Here is a 22,959-nt window from a genome sequence, read left to right as displayed (position 1 = left end):
CGAGTCACCCTTCCCTTCAATTCACATTAACAATCTGGCTTGCAACAAAAATGATTTGCACTATCATCATAAGATCCAGTAAGCTAAAGAGAATAATTTCCAATATTGCATCGCGACTTCAAAGACACCCTAACAAAACTGTGGCCCAAGGCAAATCTTCAGGAAGAAGAACAGAAGAAACTATAACCTTCGAAGTCGCAATTTCCCTTGAAGCTTAATATCAAATCACTCTCTTCAAAACTTCTTACATCTATAACCCTATTCCTAAAGTAAGGCGAGGCGCCAAAAACATTTCAAGGGTAAAAAGCCCTCCCAAAAAGTCTTTAGGCAGAGAGCTAGCCTTAAGGAATCCAAAAAAAAAAAACATATATGGTTGTGAAACAATTCCCTATAAAATAATATATATGGCCCACTTGCAGTGAAACTCGCTTCTTTTGAGGCTTAGAAGAAAACTACAGAAGCATATCACTCTCCTCATATTTCCGATGTACTATAGCCATTCTCGCCCACATTATTGTCATTTATACAGCTTTTGTGCCTCTCAAGTAATATTTCTACATGTATGAATTTACCCATTGAGCACAGACTCATCCTGATATTAAGTGATCGCAATATCAACTTTTGAGAGGTTTTACACATTTTGCTCTTGAATTTTTACCCCTGACGTATAATCAATCCAAAAATGCTGCTCTAGGTTTACCATCATTCAATGCATGGCTCTTTACATTGGTATCACTAACAGATTCTTCCATTTGAGTGGAACTTGACACTGGACTGCTGAGCCAGAAGTCCACTCTATGAGAGTCTCGATCTAAACTATTTGGCACAGAAGGGCTGGATTGAGTATTCGTTTGCCTTCTTGATTGTGCCAAGGACGTGTCCGAACGTTTAGTCTCCAAGCTGCTTCTTTCTGCACTGCCACTCCTTATACCCGTAACTTTATGTTGCAAGTTGCCATTGCTGTCCTTGGCCACCCTCTCTTGTCCACCCTGCTGTAATCCTACTCCTAGTAACTTACTTAAACCTGCTTTGCTGATCTTTTCCACTTTGTTTCTTGGTTTTTCTTTGACTAGTTTTCCAAGAGTCGAGATAAGCTCTAGCTGTTTGGTTTGATTTTCCTGAAAAATAACAAAATCCACAAAGCTGCAATGATTATCAATTATGTTACACTATTAAAGCAACACGACTGCAAACAAGGTTCTTTCTTCCTCGTTGTTTCCCAAAAAAGTAACCAGTGCCTCCCTTGATGATTGCTGATAAATTTCAAGGTTCTCTTGACCCTCTCAAGGAAAGTAGTAGTTTAAGATGAGGGCAAAGAAGAGGGGGGTGTTATGGAGGTAAATCAAGTGCATATAAAAATATGTTGTACTTGATAACCTTAAACCATCTCTTGCCTGCTTTGCATAGATCATGAATCGAAGGAGTCCCATTACAAATAGGCTATGGTAAAGAAAAGCCAGGCAAGGGTTTAAAGAACATTGCTGTTGAGCTCATAGTCAGAGTTACCAAAAGGAAAACTTCCCTAACAGCAAGCAAATCTCACGACAAGTATACGGGCCAGAAAGTCTCCGTTGCAGGAAGCCACCACAAGGCTAGAATACTTCGTTTCCGTTTTTTCTAAGACCATCCTGTTTCCTTTGTTTGAAGCGCCTAGTTTTAAGGCCCTTTAAGAAGGATGGGCTGGAGCTATTCTAACACCGCCTCTTTTGTTACATACTTTCATTTGTTACCAAGTGTAAATATGTTTACATATACATGGGTCATAATTTTCCTACAAGTGTTGTACTCTAAATTTGACCCCATCCCCAGCGTTTCTAGCAATGCAGTTACATGCATTTCTTTAGGCACACCCTTTACTTGGCAGAAACATTTCATGCCAAAGTCTTAGATTGGACTTTGCAATTAGTATTACCTGCATTCTGAGTAAAACATGATGCATCTCCTCCAGATTCTTTTCCAAAGAATCTTCTCGTGCAGCCAGAATGTTGACAGTTTCCGATGTCCTTTGAGCAAGTCCAGCTGTCTGCAGAAAATTCACCCAACCCGATGCTTAGCAATCCACATATAAAAAATCCTAGCACAGTTGCATAACATACTCCTTATGAAGAGATGGACGCAAAAAATTTGCATCTCTCTTGGAACTCAGTGCTCACCTATTGAAAGACACCTGAAGTAGCTGAAATTCAGAGAGAGATTTTTGTGCCAGCTTACATGCAACAAAGTTTTTTCCGAGAAAAAGATCCTTCTATTAGTTAATGAGACTGCCCATAGGGCTACAACCTCCTCTACAAGAGAGGACTACAACAATCATGATGGGGAGACTCTCCCAATGAAAAAACAACATATGTACAAGGAGGCTAGATCAGGGGATGGGAGGGAAGAGCCACACAGGTGGACGGTAGTGCCATCTGAGCACACCCTGGACCATGGTGAAAGTTGCTAAACTTGGAGAGCACAACAGAAGTTCACCTTTAACTGTAACCAGGCTCTAGGCGCACTGCATACCAGAACTGCACAACTGAAACTTGAACTGGGCAGAATAAATCGTGTGTGCATGCATTTTTGTGTTTGAATGCGTCCATGTGGTGGTTGGCGAAGCTATTTGTCTGATGTGAACACTCACTCATTGGACTCAATTAATTTTAGGGATTTTCCAATACTAATTGTTGTATGTCTTTCAAGTAGCCTTGGGAAGAATTACTAGAGAAGCATACAAAGCACTATGGCTGTCACTTTTGTATCCATCCAATCAGAGTTATTGATGCAATCTCAAGCTTGCTTTGTCAAACCACGGCATCTCTCATGCTGTATGTAATCGGAAGTGTACGCTTTCCACGTTGTGTTCTCGCCTAGCATCGGATGTAGATGGGGTATTATCCTGGCAAAGAGAAGGCGACCTCAAAGTAACGACGACACTGGCTAGGAATGTACCCTTTTCTACGACAAAGATCAAGATGTCGAAGTTTTCCTTGTTTCAAAGGTTCAAGATAAACTTGTCAGGACTCTGATGTTACTGTTTTCTCTTAAGATTCGGGATGTACGATTTTTTGAAGACCTTGTATTAGTCCCCCTAACACCAAGCAGCTGTAGAGACAAAGAGACAGGTGTGGCTGGACTGTAGGACGAGACAAATTGCCAAAGAAGAGAAATGCAATGCATGAATGTCAAAGCCATCGCTATCTTTTTCAAGTGTCGAGACTTCACACGTAGCGTTTTTCATGGTTTGATCTTTGAGAATCTGTTTGCAGGTGTACAAGGGAGTAGGAACAACAGCACGCATGAGCCTCTACAGGAGAAAAGCACTCTGAGACCGAGTTGTGTTCCAAGTCTCGAGACTTCACACGTAGCGTTTTTCATGGTTTGATCTTTGAGAATTTGTTTGCAGGTGTACAAGGGAGTAGGAGCAAACAGCAGGCATGAGCCTCTACAAGAGAAAAGCACTCTGAGGAACTAGAGCTAAATCAGTCCAAGGGTTTTGCACCCAAAGTTTGGGAGATCCACTGATCTGAGAATGGTAAGACTCTCGAGATTGGGATCAGGGAGCTGAGATTCCCAAGAAAGGATGTCAGGTGCAACGGAAGAGGGATTTTGCTCGGATCTAGTACTCCGCACACAAACACAAGGGACACTTTACTTCACTTGAAAGAACTGAACTGAACTGAAAGAAAGAGAGATGACGAGAGAGAGAAAAGAGACGACACAAGGATGTCGGGTCCCAACCCTCAAGGGCCCCCTTGCTCTGTTGCCAAAGCAAGTACTTTCTTTATTCTTGCACAATGTTGCTACAATGACTAAATCCTGAGATGCTGATGCTAATGGGTACTGACACTACTGATGCTAGGTATTGGGTACTAAGGTACTGAAGGGGTACTACGGGTTCTATGACTAAGACGGGGAGGTCGACGACGAGGTCTATGTCGAAGATGATGAAGTCGATGACGAGGTACTAAGGGTCTTTGTCGATGACGATGAAGTCGATGACGATGAAGTCGACGACGGTACTGTGTCGAAGACGGTGAAGTCGACGACAGTTCTGTGTCGAAGACGGTGATGTCGACGACGGGGTCTATGTCGAAGACGATGATGTCGATGACGGGTACTACTGGTCTATGTCGACGACGTTGATGTCGACGACGACGATGGTGACTGTGACGATGACAACGATGGTGTCGTCGTCAAGTCTGGGACTGCGATGACGATGACGAAGGTGTTGTCGTCAAGATAGGGATCTGCGATGACGATGACGAAGGTGTGGTCATCAAGATAGGGACTGCGATGACAATGACGATGTCAATGATGACGATGGTGTCGACGATGACGGCGTCAAGGCTGAAAACTGAAAGCGCTGGGCTGTCTGCTGAAAACTGAAAGCACCGGGCTGATATGGGCCTCCTTCTTCTTGAGAAAACGCTAGGGCTCCTACTGAGGCGTTGTCTGCTTGCTGGGGGCCTGCCTCCTTGTATCCTTGCTTCTTCAGCTTCTATTGAGTGCCCAATGGGTTTCTTTTATAGATCTTTAGCAATTTGCCCTACCTACTTTTCCAACAAACTTACAAAAAGAATTCCAAAAGTCACTTTTAATAAAATGACTTATAAGAGGTGGTTCACGCGGTAAAATGCCTGCAGGATGAAATGATTGTTCTTGTGCAAGAGAGGGTATGCTAGTGTGACTGGCCTGGACATGCACGTCCTGCTAGAGGCTCACAAAGGTGCCAGGCTCAATCCTAAGCTAAGACTCATGCTAGAATTTGGCAGAAGCGTGTCCACGTGGCGCAAGTGAAGTGCGCACATGACATCCCCCCCTGTTAAAAGTGAGGCACAACTGCCGAACTTCTATCTGTACTTTTGATGCTGACTGATGAATGCTTCTGATGCTGTGGACGCACAAACCAATGCAGATTCCTCCGAAACCAGGGACTGATGGTACTGTGGGTGATGTGGGTACTGCTGGCAATGCAAACACCGTGTAAGGGTCATTGTCTAGCCTTACTACGATTGCCGAATATCAGCCTGGGCTCTATACCAGATAGTGCTGACTCTACCTGCTGTAGCAAGAGCTGTTCCCCGAACACTGACTGTGGTGAAAACACTATCGGTGCTGATGGACGGAGGTGTGGTTCCGGAGTCCTTTCCAAAGGTTCAATGACGAGGGAAACGGATGCACGCTACATGCGATTGCGAATGCAAAAGAGGTTAGGGATCCTGTCTCCAACTCCTTCCATATCCGCATACAAGGCTAGGAGATCTTGGTACTCAAGATCTGGGTTCTCGTGTATCCGATGTCGATCTTCCTTCAAAGACATGGCAATGAAGATGGGATCTTGTAAGTCCATGGTCAGGACTCAAAGATTCTTCGGGGAAAAAAAACTGAGAGAGGTTCCTTGGGTTCTTTGGTTCAACATGGGTTCTTGAGGTTCTTGATTCTTCTAGGGTTCTTGAGTTCTTGAGGTTCTTGGTACTTGGGGTTCTTCTTTAGGTTCTTGATGGTTCTTCCCTTGAGTTCGCGAAGCCGAAGCACGCACAAAGCTCTCATACCAATGTCAGGTGCAGCGGAAGAGAATAAGGATTTTGCTCGGATCTAGTACTACGCACACAAACACAAGGGACGCTTTACTTCACTTGAAAGAATTGAACTAAACTGAAAGAAAGAGAGACGAAGAGAGAGAGAAAAGAGACGACACAAGGATGTCGGGTCCCAACCCTCAAGGGCCCCCCTTGCCAAAGCAAGTACTTTCTTTATTCTTGCACAATGCTGCTACAATGACTAAATGCTGAGATGCTGATGCTAATGGGTACTGACACTACTGAGTCTGGAGGTGAGATCCAGAGGCAAGAACCTTGGTTCTTGAAGATTTTGAGAAGGAACGAAGGTTCCTCGGAATAGGTTTTATGCCCTAGGAATAGGAAGTTGAGGCTTCTGAGTACCATCGAGTCTGATCTAGAACGAACGTGGTAATACGTTTGGTTCAAGTGCTTGTATAGACTTCTCCCCAATAATGAAGATACTTTTACCAGGGGGGGGGGGGGGGGAAGAGACCAGCCCATCTCCTGGTCTTAGTGCTCTCTCTCTCTCTCTCTCTCTCTCTCTCTCTCTCTCTCTCTCTCTCTCTCTCTCTCTCTCTCTCTCTCTCTCTCTCTCTCTCTCTCTCTCTCTCTCTCTCTCGTATATTTTATATATATATATATATATAAATATATTACTTGGCTTCCGTATAAAGCGATAAATTCTTTTATCGGAGTATATTACATATTGTTATGCGCTCCCATTTATGACAGGCTTCAAGCTTACAACTAAACGCTCCCCAGACCCCCGGTTTGCGTCGTTCACAGGTTCTATAACTAACATGAACACTCCTCTCAAGAAAGCCCAAGCCGAACATATTTAGACATTATTGAAAGCAATATCAAAACCAAGCAATCTCAAATCGGCACCAAACAAGTTCAAAACAAATCATTTCTATCTCAACCAACTTTTCAAACCGTAATGTCAAACAAGAGTATCTTAGAAGTTAATACAACTCAAACTTAAAATCATTCGAGGTTTGTTTCTATCACTCAAACTTTAAGGACGGCTGGCTTGTGGTTCTGCTACAAAGTGATGGTGCGATTCTGAATCTAGATGGTTACATCGTTCTTGTCGCGCCAAGGCATGGCCAAAAGAACGTCACAGTTGCCTAACTGCATGATGTAAAAATCCGCTTTGCCATGGTACCCTTGGATAGTGATTGGAAGAGCACCAATGAGAGGTACAACTTTTTGAGTTTGCCATGTGGTTAGCTCAACTTCAAGTTCTCCAACGAGTTGATCGTACTTAAAATTCATCTATTTCAAGAATTTTGGATGGATGAAATTCTCCATGGCTCTTGGTCAAAGAAGATAAGTTCCTTGAAGCCATTTATCTTTCCATAGGCTCTGCTAACTTCATTGGAACCTTCAAGAGCGATGCCATAAATGTCAGGAACAAGTCCCACCTCAGTTTTGGCTCTTTTTGCATGTGGTTGTGCCGGAGGCGTATCCCCTTTAGTAGGATACTTATTGTAAATGTGTCTCATCTAGAAACATTCAAAGCATCGGCCTTCTTGTAGTAGGGTGTCTTGTTGTGGCGCTGAGTCTTGCCGATTGAGTCGAGTTGTCACGAGAATCCCGAGAATTTGTTCGTTGTGGTCGAGGATTCTAAGTGTTAGTCGTTTGCTCTTCCGTAACAAACTCCAATTTTCTTTCATAAATTTGTAACCAACCGCAGCATGGTCCATCACTTCTTGTATAGTAGATACTTGTTTAGATAGACAATATTCCTGTAGGGGTGATGGCAGCCCCATTTCAATATTTCTTTATTATTTCACTTCGCAAAGTACAACTCCCAAGGGCTCCACTCTCTCTGAGACTTTGGGGATGAGATGGCTAGATTGAATGATTGAAGCACAGTGTTCAATGTGAACTAAGTGTGATTTTGTGAACTCGATGCTCTCTGAATGTACTATCTTGTGGGGATGGTCAAGGGCATGGTTTGCTTGAAATGTGAAAGAAAATGATATGAAATCTGATAGTAACCAGATTTAGTAGATCGAGACATCCGTGGAAAGATCAACACGGTCTAGATGATATTAGTAAATAGTTACAATGATCATGATTTGTATCTAAGATTGTAATAGACTTGGACACTCCAAGCCCGAAATCTACACCAACACACGTGAGAGAAACTGGAACAACTAAACAGAACAAAAATTTGAGGGAGAAAGAAGAGGAGAGACGACACGGCAAGGCAGAGTTCCGCACCCAGACGCACTCGCCCCAAAGATTAGCGCCACTTCTCGGTTTTTCTTTATCATATGCTTCTCAAAGTACAATATCGGAGTGTCCTCTTGTCAGCGCTCCCGCGCAAAACTGAGCAAAAGTGAGGCCATGGGCAGACTTATAAAGGCCCTTGGCCAAACACAAAAACAGTTACATTAAAAGTTGTAGTTCTAAAAGCATCTCGTTCCCAAAAGCAAGCGCCCCATGGACTGTCCGTACGGTCTGCCGCAACAGCAGCCCTCGACAAATTGCGTCGCAGATCACACGTCCGTACAGCATGCCACATCATCAATGCTACGCAAATTTGGAGCCCTGCTTTTATTTTAAAAGTTTTTAGGCCCCTCAATCGAGTTATATAAGTTGGGATGGGCTAGGTTTTTAAACCTGACCCCTTCTGGGCCACTTGGCCATGATCTGTACTTCCGTACAACTTCTTCTGCTTCTTTCCCTAGGGTTTTGGCCCCTTTTGTCTGGGCTCAATCCTTCAAGCCATGACACGTCATCACTTTGTGAAAGAGACCCTTGATAGAAATGTGATTGATCAATGACTGAAATCTTTGTAGAAGTGTTGGATTTGTGGATCTGTAAGTCCGTACAACTTCTTCTGCTTCTTTCCCTAGGGTTTTGGCCCCTTTTGTCTGGGATCAATCCTTCAAGCCATGACACGTCATCACTTTGTGAAAGAGACCCTTGATAGAAATGTGATTGATCAATGACTGAAATCTTTGTAGAAGTGCTGGATTTGTGGAGTCTAGTGCATGGGTACATAATTTCAATGTCTACTATAAGAAAGTTTCTTTCCTTTGGCTCCTTCTGCAAACGTAATCGAGGGCGATTACAATTCTTTAAGGTGGGGGGAATGTCACAAGTTGGTGATGCGGCATGCCCAATCTGAGGGAAGGGCCAAGAGGACAAGAAGTTAAGAGTTTAAAAACTCTTAACCCAGAAGATGTGGCCGAGAGGCCTAAGGGGTTAGGTTTTAAAAGCCTAACCCGCTACCAACTTAAGGAGCATCAGCCGAGGGACATAAACCCTAATTACAAAAAGCGTAAAGACAATAGGCCACTAGGCAAGACTTTGCAAGTTGGAAAAAATTCTTCTGTTGCTTTTGCTACCTCTAGGGCTCTTTTTGAAGTCACAAATGGCCGGACATTGTATGGCCAGTGTGAAATGGCCAACGGCCGAGAGTTTCACCCGCAACAGTGGAGGGCAAGTCGCCACGAGATGGTCGGGCCAGTCGGCACTACAATGCAAGCAATAAAAGTATGTCTAGCCTCAGTTCAAACACTTATAAGTTGGCGGGTACTAGGAAATTAACTCAAAAGAGGCATAAGGGACACATGGGGGCTCCATGTGAAATTGCCAACCTCGTTGCAAGAGGGGGCACCCAATTTGAGAGTGGAGGCTGATTTTTGGAATTCGTTGTGATTACAATGTGTGTGTGTGTGTGTGTGTGTGTGTGTGTGTGTGTGTGTGTGTGTGTGTGTGTGTGTGTCTGTGAGTAGTGGGTGTAGGTGATTACAGCTTTAATGGAAAGCTTGCCCTCTTCCTTGTCTCATGTAGCGCTCTCGTGCATCTCTCTCTCCCCTTTGCACACATGGTAATGCCCCACTAGTTGGGCTTCTCAGATGACCATGTACAATTCTAGGGGTTTTATGTGTGCTTGCCAAGGTAAGAGGCCTTCTGCACAAGAACCGGATTAGCTAATTGCTAATCCCCCACAAGTACGCACAGTTCCATTTTGAAGGATTGCGAAATCGGAGAGTTTGCTTGCGTGAAAACTCGTCCGATTCAAAGGGGAATTGTCCCATTGCGTGCAGGAGCACCTGAGACACGCGTAGACCTATTCGCTCCGCCCAGAACAATCCAACGCAGAAAATTACAGCCTGCTGTATTTTTCTGCAAGCTTAGGGTTTCGTACCTAAACTGCAGGACATCGCCAGGGGAGCCTTGAGAAAGCCTTGGGATACTTAAACAGGGCTTTGGGCACCTAGCAAAATAAAACAGGGAATTACAGCATGCTTAAATTGACCTACAACTCACTGGAAAGCTTCCAAATTGCAAGGGAAAGTGTCCTTGACGTGTACTTCTTACCTACAAGGGTTTTTGCGCCGTTATGCTCGCAAAATTGGGTCAAAAACCTGCGATTACAGCCATGGACAGGTTTGGACAGCTTGGTGAGAGTTAGGTGAAAGTATTCACATCGTCTATTTGCAATAAGAATAAAGAAATACCGAAAGGGACGCTAGTCTTTGGGGCCTACAGGGTGTCGCTATCTGCTTGGCACTATAGCTCCCAGGCCGTGTTTTGTTTGAAGTGTGATTTTCAATCACAAGCTTATTCATGAAGTTTCTCTCTGTTGTAAAGTTCAAGTACAGTTTGTCAACTTCAAAATCAGGTGAAAGCTAAAGTCTACCGCCCTACGGGCTGGTTTCATGGTTCCATTGCCCGGGACAGAATCACTTGTACCTTAAACAGTGAGCCTTGGTTGGTTGGCGGCTGTCACAACTCGGTGACGTGGCTGCCCAGTACACACACACACCCTCTGGCAAGGACTCCCAGATGACGTGGCTGCCCTGTACGGACACTGAAATGCTGACGTGGCAAGGCTGTACGGCAGCCCCTGGAAAACCCAGAACTGCTGACACGTGGCAGGCTATACGCACATCCGCTTTTTGCGGCGCTTTTTACGGAAATTCGCTGGCAGCTTTTGGCTACGTAGAACCTACGCCATGCTTAAGTGAGAGGGAGCTTTATTCATTTAAATCTTTGTTTATTTCTTCCCAAGGCTTGTGAGAGAATATGCTTTATTTTAAAAGCTTTTAATTCTCAGCTTTTGGGGCTCTACTTTTGGCATCCCTTGTAAACCCTTTAAATACATGGGCAGGCTTCCCACTTCTCAGAGCATCTGGACGCAGAGTCTGAGAGTGAGAGCCTCCCACTCGCTTGTACTTTTGCAACAGATTAATACAAAAAGAAATACCGAAAGGGGCGCCAGTCTTTGGGGGCAATATCTATGGGCATGGAACTCCCCCGGGCCAGTGTCGAATCAATTGTGAACTGTGAATTGTTTTGAAGTGTATTCTTGTGGTGTCGCGGTAGAATCTCGACTTGGAGTGTCCAAGTCTATTACAGTGGTATCAAAGCACGGTCGATTTCTCTTCTACGGGAAATCTGATCCTTTTTCCGTGGCACTTATGGCTTCAGACAGAGATCAGCCGACTTCCTCTGCATCCGGAGATGCAGGAAGAGATCACAACGAGGATTCACGCGACGAGTACGGCCCGCCTCGGCCTACTCAGGCGGAGATCGAAGAGATGAAGCATCGACAATTGATCGGCGATGCAACAAAGATGATGCTAAATTTTGCGAAGGACCCCAAGTTTGCAAAATTTATGAGCCAGACCTCCTTCGACGAGGTGCATGCACAATGGCGGCAGACCACAGAACCACCCCTCAAACCGGCCCTGAAAAAACCTCCTACTCCAAGGATGTATACAGAGCAAGAATGAGAAGAGGTGGGCGATGCATGAATCGCTCAGCTTTTAGACGCGCAGAACAAAGCAAAAAAGCACGACAAAAAGCAGAAGAAGGGCTTTGACTTCCCGGGGTATTTGGGTCGTTAGTCTACATTTGCGTCGGTAGGAAAACAGAAGAAACGTGTTCAATTTGAAGGAGTACCCAGTTCTTCTTCTTCTTCTTCTGACGGTTCTTCTAGCTCCTCTGACTCAAGCGAAGAAGACAGAAAAGACAAAAAGCGAAGCAAAAAGCAAAGCTTCGGAAAGGGCAAGAAAAAGGCAAAAAGCCTAAATCTCGCCCAGTGATTGACAGTTCTACATAGGACTCGTCTTCAGATAGTTCGGACTCTGACGACAGTAGCTTCTATGCAAATAAAAAGAATTTTATAAAGCCAACCAGTATGACTTTCTGGAAGATAAAAGCAAGAAAGTCCGAGAGTTCAAAGAAGGTGGACAGTCAATTAAATTTGACACGTTTTCTGGCTATAGAGATGCTTCGAAGGCTTTGTCTTTCATACAGCAGTTTGACATAGCTTTCTCAAGAGGGCATTACTCAAAGCACTCCAAGATTCGGAGGGCTGCCTCTTATTGCTCGAACTTGGTGGTCCACGCTTCTATTAAACAAGACAGCGCCAGTTAAATGGCTGAAATTCAAAAGGCTTTTATAGAGATGCTTCGAAGGCTTTGTCTTTCATACAGCAGTTTGACATAGCTTTCTCAGGAGGGCATAACTCAAAGCACTCCAAGATTCGGAGGGCTGCCTCTTATTTTAAGGGAAATGCTCGAACTTGGTGGTCCACGCTTATATTAAACAAGACAACGCCAGTTAAATGGCTGAAATTCAAAAGGCTTTTTATTTCTTCTTGGCTGACTCGAGAGTATGAACGTGACATACGAACTGCTTGGAACCATCTTCGGATGACCAAGAAGGATACAGTGGACGCTTATTGCGAGAGATTCTGGAGCTCTTTTCTACCCGCCTCTTCATTTAAGAAGATCTCGTTCAAAGAACAGATTGAGCGGTTTACCTTGGGTCTTCCTACAGAGATCCGAGATCACTGCTTAGAACAAAAGTCAGCTTCCATTCAGGAACTGATGAGTCATGCGAAACGGGGTTTTGCCATTCACTCAAGCAGTTTGACCTACGCCACAGATGAAATCATGACGCAAAGGGCCGAACAGACGTCGAAAAATGAAAGTAGAAAGAGGAGAGCAACCCAGAAAAAAAAGAAAAGGATGCACGACCCAAACTCACTCCTCAAGAGAGAGCTCTCTACATCAAGGAGGGGAAGCGCTTTGCATGCGGGGAAACTGGGCATATCTCCGCGAAGTGCCCTAAAAAGGCACCAAGAGAACAGAACGACAAGGACGATGGAAGGCCTCAGAGTTCGAGAGCAGCTGAGGAACGTGGAGCAAAAGGCAAGATGAAAACAGGACTAGTTCCAGATTGCGTGGGTACTGACCCCAGCACAATGGACGAGAGTACATAACTTTGTCGAGCTTGGGGGCAAAGTAAAAGACCAAGAAGCCCTGATCTTCTTTGATGGAGGAGCCAAGGCAAAACTTCATTTCACCTAAATTGGCGACGCGGCTCGAGAACACATCCGATCGGATGGGACCACTAGCAGAGGCAGTTCTAGCGGCACCCGGCAGGGACGTAGCCATTACACCTATCATTGGCAAACTTCAGTTGCATTGTGAGGGGTATTTGGGGCATGAGGACTTCTACATAATGCCTTTGGAAGGTTGTGATGTCCTCTTGGGAATTACCTGGTACCACAAGAACAACGCCGTGGTCGGGGCGAGTCTGTCCCTATTGTATCGGCTTCGGCCATTTCAAAATTAATGAAATCCAGTCTGTTTGTTTACTCGATCTTCTTGAGAGAGATGGATGATGAGAATAAGACAAATATGTCTGAACTTGATAAAGAACGCCAAGATTTTCTCCACACTCATGTCGATTGCTTCTCAGAGGGTCTGCCAGGCGAGTTACACCCGCTCGTCCTGAAGATCATACTATTGATCTGATAATTGGAAGCACACCACCGAACCGGCCACCTTACCGTGTGAGCCGAGCCCAAAACGAAGAAATTATGAACCAAGTAAAAGACCTCTTGGAAAAGGGTCTTGTCCAACCTAGTACTTCACCAAACTACTCTCCAGTATTGTTGGTTTTGAAGAAAGACGGATCTTGGAGAATGTGTATCGATTATAGAGCTCTCAACAAAATCACCATCAAGAACAGATTCCCGATTCCTAGAATCGATGATATACTTGACAAACTTCAGGGATCCTCGTGCTTTAGCGGGATCGACTTGAAAAGTCGATATCATCATATCCGAATCGCGCCGGGAGATGTCTACAAGACAGCCTTTTGAACGACTTTTGGGTTATTTGAGTTTTTGGTAATGCCTTTTGGCCTAACCAATGCTCCTGCGACATTTAACCGGATGATAGACACGATTTTTTGAGAGTGTAGACTATTTGTTGGCACTTTCTTTGACGACATCATTGTTTTCTCCAAGGATGAGGCAGAACATAGAGAACATCTGCTTCAGGTCTTTCAGGCATTACGAGATCACAAGTTGGTGATTAATGCGAAGAAAAGTGAATTTTTCCTACCAGAGATACACTTTTTGGGACACATTGTCTCAACTGCAGGAGTGCAGATGGATCTGGCCAAGATAGAGACTATCCGTGATTGGCCCGATTTGAAGAATGTCCATGAAGTTAGAAGCTTCTTGGGATTGTGTTCGTACTACAGACGGTTCATTAGAAATTTTGCAGAGGTTGCTTCCCCTTTGCATATCTTGACACAGAAAGGAGTCCCTATCTCGTAGGGACCCACAGAGGTGACTCCCTTTCAGACATTGAAAGAGAAATTGACTACGGGACCAGTTTTGACTTTGTCGGACTTGCAAAAGTCATTTGAAGTATATTGTGATGCTTGTGGTCGTAGTCTGGGTGCGGTCTTAATGCAGAAGGCCATGTCATTGCCTACGAGAGCCAATTGTTCTCAAGGCCGGAATTGACAGCACAGATTTATGAGAAAGAGCTTTTGGCGGTTATCCATGCTCTTACTCAGTGGCGACATTACCTGCTCATAGCGGATTTTACTGTCTTTACAGACCATCAGAGTTTACGCTATTTCTTGTCATAGAAGCAGCTATCGGAAAAGCAGATGCGGTGGGCAAACATCTTGTCACGGTTTCACTTCCAGATTGTCCATGTGCAAGGACAGAAGAATTTGGTGGCAGGTGCTTTGTCTCGGAAGCCGTTGGTTCTGACTATTTCCACGATACATCCGAGGATATGGTCGATCAGCAGGCCACGGATACAGATTTTCAAGACATTTACACACGGATACGGGATGGGGAGACAGTAGCGGGATATTCCATTCGGGATGGCTACTTGATGAGGAAAACCATGTTGTGTGTTACACAGTCGTTGAGGGAAAAGGTTATGACCGAATGCCATTGTCCGCCTTTTAAGGGTCACCGCGGCATTGCCACCACCTTGAAAGGGGTAGAGATATACTTCTTTTGGCCGAGACTCAAAAAGGATGTGGACGAGTTTGTGCGCAGTTGCTTGGTATGCCAGAAGGTCAAGTTTGACAGGCATAAAGCACAGGGATTGTTACAGCCTTTGCCCATACCCACCCGCCCCTGGGAAAGTATTGCAATGGATTTCATTTTTGATCTCCCGAGAACACAGAGTGGTCACGATGGTATCTGGACTGTTATTGACAGATTTAGCAAGCAGGCTCATTTAGCAACCGGATCACTTGGCGAGACTTTTTGTGGCCCAGCTCTTCAAATTACATGGCATGCCCGAGAAGATTGTCTCCAACGGGAACCCCAGATTACGAGTTTGTTTTGGCAGGCAATTTGAAAGAACATTGGCACGCGGTTGCGGTTCTCGTCATCTTTCCACCGGCAGACTGACGGGCAATCTGAGATTGCCAATTCAGTGGTTTTAGATTTATTGAAATCTTACATCTCGGATCAGAAGACTCAATAGGAAAAGTATCTACCTTTGGTGGAATTTACCTACAATAACACGATACACTCTTCGACGGGGAAGGCGCCATTTGAGATTATTGAAGGTGCTACGAAGGTTCCACCCTTCTTAAGCACGTAAGCTAAGATTTCTGAAGCCAATGAGTACACGCACGACTTGGACACGGCTTTTGCCAAGGTCCGCAAGGCTTTGCAGAAATCTCAGGAAAGAGTGAAAAAGGCAGCAGATCGCCATCGTCGCGATTTGAAATTGAAGGAGAATGATTGGATGCTCTTACGTTTTGAGAAGGTACGCCTGAGAAAGAAAAAGGAAAAGGAGAGACTTTTTCCAAAGCTTAGTATGTGATACTACGGACCTTTCCAGATCTTCGAAAAGATAAATGATGTCTCCTTCCGACTGAAGCTCCACAGAACTTGGAGGATTCACAATGCTTTTCATGTGAGTCTCCTGAAGCCTTTTAAAGGTGATGTGCCTGAAGATGGGGAGCCTGATGAGCAACCCGAAGTGGAAGAAAACGAGAAGATCCTTGTTCCAGAACAGATATTGGCACATAAGGACAGAAAGATTAAGGGTAAAGTGAGAAGGTGGTTCTTGGTTAAATTCAAGAACTATCCTGCATTGGATGCGAAGTGGATGGAGGAGGAGGACCTAGCAGATACTCCTCAGATTGTGAAACTTTACCTTTAAGTTTTTGGTTTAGCATAGTCTATTCCAAATGGAACCCCGAATTCAACTTGGTCGGATATCTGATACAGTGGGTATGCACAAGAGGAGAGTTACTCTGCTCCTTTGTCAACAGATACCTCGATTTTTGAATACTAGTCACTGATGTCTCTTTGAGCTTAAGGGATACTGAGAGCTGACAGTATTCTGCTGTACGACTTTATGAAATGGAATTCCGGAAAATATGAAACTTGGTTGACTTGTTTAAGTGCAGGAACTGATAGACGAAATGACTGCAGCATTTTGGTTTAAATGATCTCGATAGACATGGTTGCAATAGGGATTAGTCAATAGGGCATCTATGAGGTCCTGAGTGGATCTAGATGTGGTTGCTAATTGCATTGCCAATAAATCATGGTCTAAGATCCGAATGAATGTTGAATGTGATTTGTCATGTGATGTCAAGTGATATTGTCACGAGGACGTGACAATTGCTAACCTCAGCTGTTGGTTTCTTTCCAATGATTTTTGTTTAATTTTTGAGACCCTCTTTTTGAAGTTGCAAATGGTTGGACATTGTATGGCCAATCTGAACGGTAGTTTCACCCGCAGACAGGAAGTTGGTCGACACTGGAACTCGTAAAGTAAAAGGATGTCTAGGCTCAGTTCAAGATCATGTAGGTCCCCCCGTCGCACTTAGCAAGTTGGTGGATACTAGGAAGTGAACTCAATAAAGGCATAAAGTCAAGGTGGGATCACCAACAGAAAGTATCCGACAGTTGAGCCACATTGCACTTTTGGATGCGGTCCCAATGAGGATAGATGGCCAGATGACCAGTGGGAGCCCAACGGAAGCATCTCCTAAAAATTAGGGAACTACTATTTTGGGCCGTGAAATGTGTTCACGTCATTACCTTCGATATGATTAGGGGAACATTTTATTACTCTGCTGCAAAGTCAATTGATGCACCAGTTGAGAGATTTTTAAGCAGGAAGCCCGATGCGGGGAAATTGCATGTATGAGTGCCAAGTGGCACTTTTTGGTCAATTTACCAAGTCTGGGAGAACAAAACTCGTAACTGACTTTTTGGAGCAGTTTTGGAGGCTAATAACTTTGATTTTCAGCCATTTCTCTCCATTTTTGAGCTTCCCATGACTTTATCTAGGACCAAGGAGCTCATTTTCAGCATTGGAAGGCATCAGATGCGTGTTTAGAGGGCTGTTCTGCTGCGTTTTTCAGCGATACGCAGGTTTTGGCAGCCATGGAAATCTTCCCCTTTTGCATCTATTTGTTCACAGATGATTACAGGTCAAGGGCAAAAGAGGGGACACTCGATTTATGCTGGGGGGATACTTCATTGAGAACCTGTCACAAGTTAAGAGCTATGGAGTGCTTTCCTTCCCTACCATGTACAGTGTGGTGCTAGGAGTGATGCCCTGCACGCTACACACTGCTCTCTTTCTCTCCCCTATGTGCAGTTATGTGATGCCCCACAAGAGGGCTCTTCATTTGACTGATGTACAACTGTGTGGTTTCATGCTTTTGTGCTGAGGCAAGAGCCTCCTTGAGCAGGAAACAGGGGTAGCTAGCTGCTACTCCAAAGCAAGCCCCCGTGAGGGTCATAACCTCACCGTACACGTCAAATTCAGCGTTGTGTATGCCCACAAAATTGACTATTTTTCAGCCATACGGACGCCAGAACCTTTGGGAATCGTGCCCCACTGGCAGAGAACAGTTCAGGGACTGTTTAGGGCTGGAAACAGGGCAAAAACCAGTAAATACAGCGAGCTGAATTTACTGTTTTTGGGCAGGAATCAGAGGGTTTACGAGTGCAAGTGAGATCCAGCAGGGGAATTGATTTCGCGCAAGTTTTGGGGCTGTTATGCTGCCGAAATTTGGCCGAAATTTGGCCAAATCAGGTAGTATCTAGTGTGATATAGGTAAAGGATTCCCAGGACCTTACTTTGTAATTTTTCCTCTCAAAGAATAAAGAAATACCAAAAGGGATGCCAATTTTGGGACCTACAGGTTGTCGGCGTCTGCTCGGGGCATTCTAGCTTCCGAGCCGTGTGTGTATTCAAGTGTTAATTTCCGTCGCAGGTTCTCTTTGCAAAGTGCTCTGTGTGTGTCTCTAAAGTAAAGAATTTCGGGTGAAAGCCAAAGCCTACCGCCCGGCGGGCCGGTTTCAAATATCCTATGATGTGTGATGTGACTGTCGATTGGTACATATGCTAGATGTGTGTTCCTAGTGCGTCGGTACTAACAGTCGGTGTCTGCTAAGACAGTTTATGGTTGCTGTCTATTTTGCAGGCATAATCGAGGGCGATTACAATGCTTTCAAGAGGGGGGTATGTCACAACTCGGTGACATGGCTGTCTAGTACACACACACACCCTCTGGCAAGGACTCCCGGATGACGTGGCTGCCCTGTACGGACGCTAAAATGCTGACGTGGCAAGGCTATACGATAGCCCCCAAAAAACACGGAACTGCTGACATTGCAAGCTTTACGCACGTCCGCTTTTTGCGGCGCCTTTTACAGAAATTTGCTGGCAGCTTTTGGCTACGTACAACCTACGCCATGCTTGAGAGAGAGGGAGCTTTATTCATTTAAAGCTTTGCTTAGTTCTTCCCAAGGCTTGTGAGAGAATATGCTTTATTTTAAAAGCTTTTAATTCTCAGCTTTTGGGGCTCTGCTTTTGGCATCCCTTGTAAACCCTTTAAATACGTGGGCAGGCTTCCCACTTCTCAGAGCATCTGGACGCAGAGTCAGAGAGTGAGAGCCTCCCACTCGCTTGTACTTTTGCAACAGATTAATACAAAAAGAAATACCGAGAGGGGCGCCAGTCTTTGGGGCCAATATCTCTGGGCACGGAAGGGCCAGTGTCGAATCAACTGTGAACTGTGAACTGTTTGAAGTCTATTCTTGTGGTGTCACGGTAGAATCTCGACTTGGAGTGTCCAAGTCTGTTATAGCGGCGAATGTCATAAGACAGGCACCACGTGCCAATGCAAAAGAACAGACTGAACAAACTTTTGGCACTTCAATGAGGACTGAAACTGAAAGAGAGAGAGCACACGCGACACGAAGTGGCGGAACTTCCCCCCAAAGAGTATTGGCCCCAAACCTTGGCGCCCCTTTCGGTATTTTTTTATATTGCATCAATCGGCTTCTAAGGATAGCCCTCGAGCTCTCGTACATGTAGGGTCACTTGCCCCTTGAATTAGTAGAAAATCCTCGCGGGGAATCTCTCTAAATTGTCCTGTACAAGCACCCAATGCTTTCTAAGGCTCCCATGGCACATAAACGATCCGAACGCTTCCACCTAACCCTCACCAATCTGTCCAAACCTGTCCATGGCTGCAATTGCATGTTTTTGACCCGATTTCGCCAACATAACGGCGCAGAAATTCCTGCAGGTCAAAAGTACACGTCAAGGAAACTTTCCCTTGCGGTATGGAAGCTTTATAGTGAGCTGCAGGTCAATTTCAGCATGCTGTAATTCCCTGTTCTGTCATTGTCGGGTGCCCAAAGCCCTATTTAAAAATCCCACGGCTATCCCGAGGCTCCCCTGGCAATGTCCTACAATTTAGGTGCAAAACCCTAAACCTGCAGAAAAACACAGGAGGCTATAATTTTCTATTTTGGATTGTTTTGGGCGGAGCGAACACGTCTACCGGTGTGTCAGACGCTCCCGCACACAGTGAAACAGTTTTCCTAAAAATCGGACGAGTTTTCACGCGGGAAAACTCTCCATTTTCGCATTCCTTCGCGATGGAACCGTGTGTACCTAAAGGGGATTAGCTAATTGCGTACCTAAAGGGGATTAGCAATTAGCTAATCCAGTTCTTGTACAGAAGGCTCAAGAGCCTTGGCAAACGTGCATAAAACCCCCAGAATTGTACATGGTCATATGAGAAGCCCAACTAGTGGGGTATTACCATATGTGCAAAGGGGGGGGGAGAGAGAGAGAGAGAGAGAGAGAGAGAGAGAGAGGTGCGAGAGGAAATCGTCGCACTACATAGAGCAAGGGAGAAGGCAAGCTTTCCATTATAGCTGTGAAGACCTACACCCACTACTCACACACACAGTGTACCACACTATGGAGGAGGAGAAATCAGCCCCCTCTCAAAATGGGCACCCGCAGCAGGAATGAGCTTGGCAAGTGCACCTGGAGCCGCCAAGTGTCCACTTTGCCTCCTTTGAGTTAATTTCCTAGTACCCACCAACTTATAAGTGTAGCGAGGGGCCTATATTACTTTGAACTAAGCCTAGACACCCTTTTATTGCTCGAACTCCAGTGCCGACTAGCCCGACCATCTCATAGCGACCTGCCCTTCCCGACTGCGGGTGAAACTCTTGGCCGTCGGCCATTTCACACTAGCCACACAATGTCCAACCATTTGTGACTTCAAAAAGAGGGTCCCAAAAATTAAATAAAAATCAAGGGAAAGAACCAACAACTAAGGTTAGTGGTTGCCACAGCCTCGTGACATACCCCTTCTTGAAATCGCAAACGTCCTCGATTGCATGCCAAATATACATGCCATAGATGATTTAGTGTGAATGCCATAGATGATTTGGTGTGATTAGCACCCTTTTATCATCACATGTATCCGCAGGAAAGGTCATGAAACATAGATACAAATGACTTAATGAGACCTTCATACTTTTGTCATTTCATCTACGATAGAAATGAGCATAATACCTTTAGCATTTATAGAGCAGTGTCCACTTCTATTGCACTGAATCCGTATGTACATTTGGTGTGCTAGCTCCATCATTATCCCTCTGGCGAACACGTTGGGTTGGGGCATACGTAGGTTGTAACCTAAAGGCCTCAAGGTAAAGCTGCAATGGATTTGGTGATTGTACATGCCATAGATGATTTAGTGTGGTAAGCACCCTTTTATCATCGCACGTATAAAAATTGTCAAACATGTGTACAAATGACTTAATGAGACCTTCATACTTTTGTCAAACGATGTATACTTCTATTGCATTAAAACCCTGGGTAGATGCCAATGTTACCATACGTATGGTTTGGCATCATGCCCTGAATACCCCCAAAGACTGTTTCGGGCATATATTGCTCATTTCCAGACGCATAACCAGCCATGCTCTAAAACATTGATCCACCCCCAAAATATCCACGATGTAGCGTGGGTGGTGGAAAAACCTAATGCATAGCCTGAAAATTGGTTCCTTGTCTATTTAAACCAACATTTGGACTCCATAAGGTGGCTGGCTGAACTGGTAAAGCCTGTGGAACTGGCGTCCTAACCACTTGTTAGTGGACAAAAGGAATTTGCCTTGGAGCCCCAATTGACTCCGCAACATGCAAGTGCTCCCTGCCCTGCTAGGGCACACAAGGGACCTGGGCTTGAGCCTCAACATGCCCTACTGCATGAGACAGTTGCCTTGTCTGATGTGACAGTCTACGCGTGTGTTAGACGCTCCCACACGCAATGGGACAATTCCCCTATACATCGAACGAGTTTTCACACGGGAAAACTCTCCGTTTTCGCACTCCTTTGCGATGGAACTGTGCGTACCCGAAGGGGATTAGCAATTAGATAATCAGGTTCTTGTACAGAAGGCTCTTGCCTTGGCAAACGTGCAAAAAAACCCAGAATTGTACATGGTCATCTGAGAAGCCCAACTAGTGGGATATTACCATATGTGCAAAGGGGAGAGAGAGAGAGAGAGAGAGAGAGAGAGAGAGAGAGAGAGGTGCAAGAGGAAATCGTCGCACTACATAGAGCGAGGGAGAAGGCAAGCTTTCCACCCACTACTCACACACACACTGCACCACACTATGGAGCAAAAATCAGCCCCCTCTCTCAAAATGGGCACCCCCAGCTGGGATGAGCTTGGCAAGTGCACCTCGTGCCGCCAAGTGTCCACTTTACCTCTTTTGAGTTAATTTCCTAGTACCCACCATCTTATAAGTGTAGCGAGGGGCCTAAATGACTTTGAACTGAGCCTGGACACCCTTTTACTTCTCAGATTCCAGTGTCGACTGGCCCGACAATCTCATGGCGACCTGCCCTTCCAGACTGCGGGTGAAACTCTCAGCCGTCGGCCGTTTCACACTGGCCACACAATGTCCAACCATTTGTGGCTTCAATAAGAGGGTCCCAAAAATTAAATAAAAAATCAAGGGAAAGAACCAACAACTAAGGTTAGTGGTTCCCACAGCCTCGTGACAACAGGCGGTCCCACCTCGCAAGGAGAAGTTAGTACCTAGTTGGCTGTATTTCTTCCTCTAGAGTCACGGAGTTACCAACACCGCCAAAGCCTAGATAGCCTTGACGTTCTGCACACCTCAAGGAGAGGCAAGTTTTTGTGAGCTTTGCGCTCATGTCCCAGATTTAGGCTTCACTAGTTGAGCCTTCCTCAGTGGACGAAGCACTCCAACATTATTGTTGGTTCGTTGGAAGTGTGCCATGCAGACAGAGCTGGACGCTATCGAGCCAAATAAAACCTAGACCTTAGTTCCCACGCCCAACAAGTAGAAGGTGGTTTCACAAAATGGATTTTCAAGACAAAGTACAAGGCAGATGGTTCCCTCAACAAACACAAGGCGAGACTTGTTGCTCGAGGCTTCACATAGAGACCAGGCGTGGACTTTGACGAGACCTTTGCTCCCACCGCTCGCATGACTACCATACGCACGGTGTTTACACTCGCAGCCAACTTTGGTTGGCCTATCTGCCAGATGGATGTCAAAGTGCGTTTCTGAACGGAGATCTGGATAAAGAAGTTTATGTGGAGCAACCTCCTGGCTTTTGTCTACCAAGCAAGGAGGACTAGGTTTATCAGTTGTGGAAAGCATTGTATGGACTGAAGCAGGCTAGACGACAGTGGTAGCTGGACGACAATGGTACCTCACACTAGACCAGTTTCTTGTGAAGCTAGGGTTACGGTGTACCTCATCACATTCCAACTGTTATGTTGACT

The 22,959-nt window shown here is 45.2% G+C and overlaps 1 protein-coding gene across 1 annotated transcript in view; it reads right to left on the bottom strand.

The window, feature by feature from the left end:
* Window positions 1-368: 368 nt before the first annotated feature.
* LOC147445023 (uncharacterized) overlaps window positions 369-22,959 on the bottom strand; it is a 45,820-nt gene continuing 23,229 nt past the window's right edge. Inside the window, exons 4-5 of the mRNA XM_086527988.1 lie at window positions 1,913-2,023; window positions 369-1,118 (exon numbers count right to left, since the gene is read on the bottom strand). Of these exons, the coding sequence (XP_086384114.1) occupies window positions 672-1,118; window positions 1,913-2,023 (558 nt within the window). The 3' untranslated portion in view covers window positions 369-671. The remainder of the gene's footprint in view (window positions 1,119-1,912; window positions 2,024-22,959) is intronic.

This window comes from Adiantum capillus-veneris, chromosome 13 (assembly GCF_014529385.1).
Source record: "Adiantum capillus-veneris isolate H3 chromosome 13, ASM1452938v2, whole genome shotgun sequence".
NCBI lineage: Eukaryota > Viridiplantae > Streptophyta > Polypodiopsida > Polypodiales > Pteridaceae > Adiantum > Adiantum capillus-veneris.
Note: the sequence above shows the minus strand (reverse complement) of the source record. Positions and strands in the feature narration are given on the sequence as shown.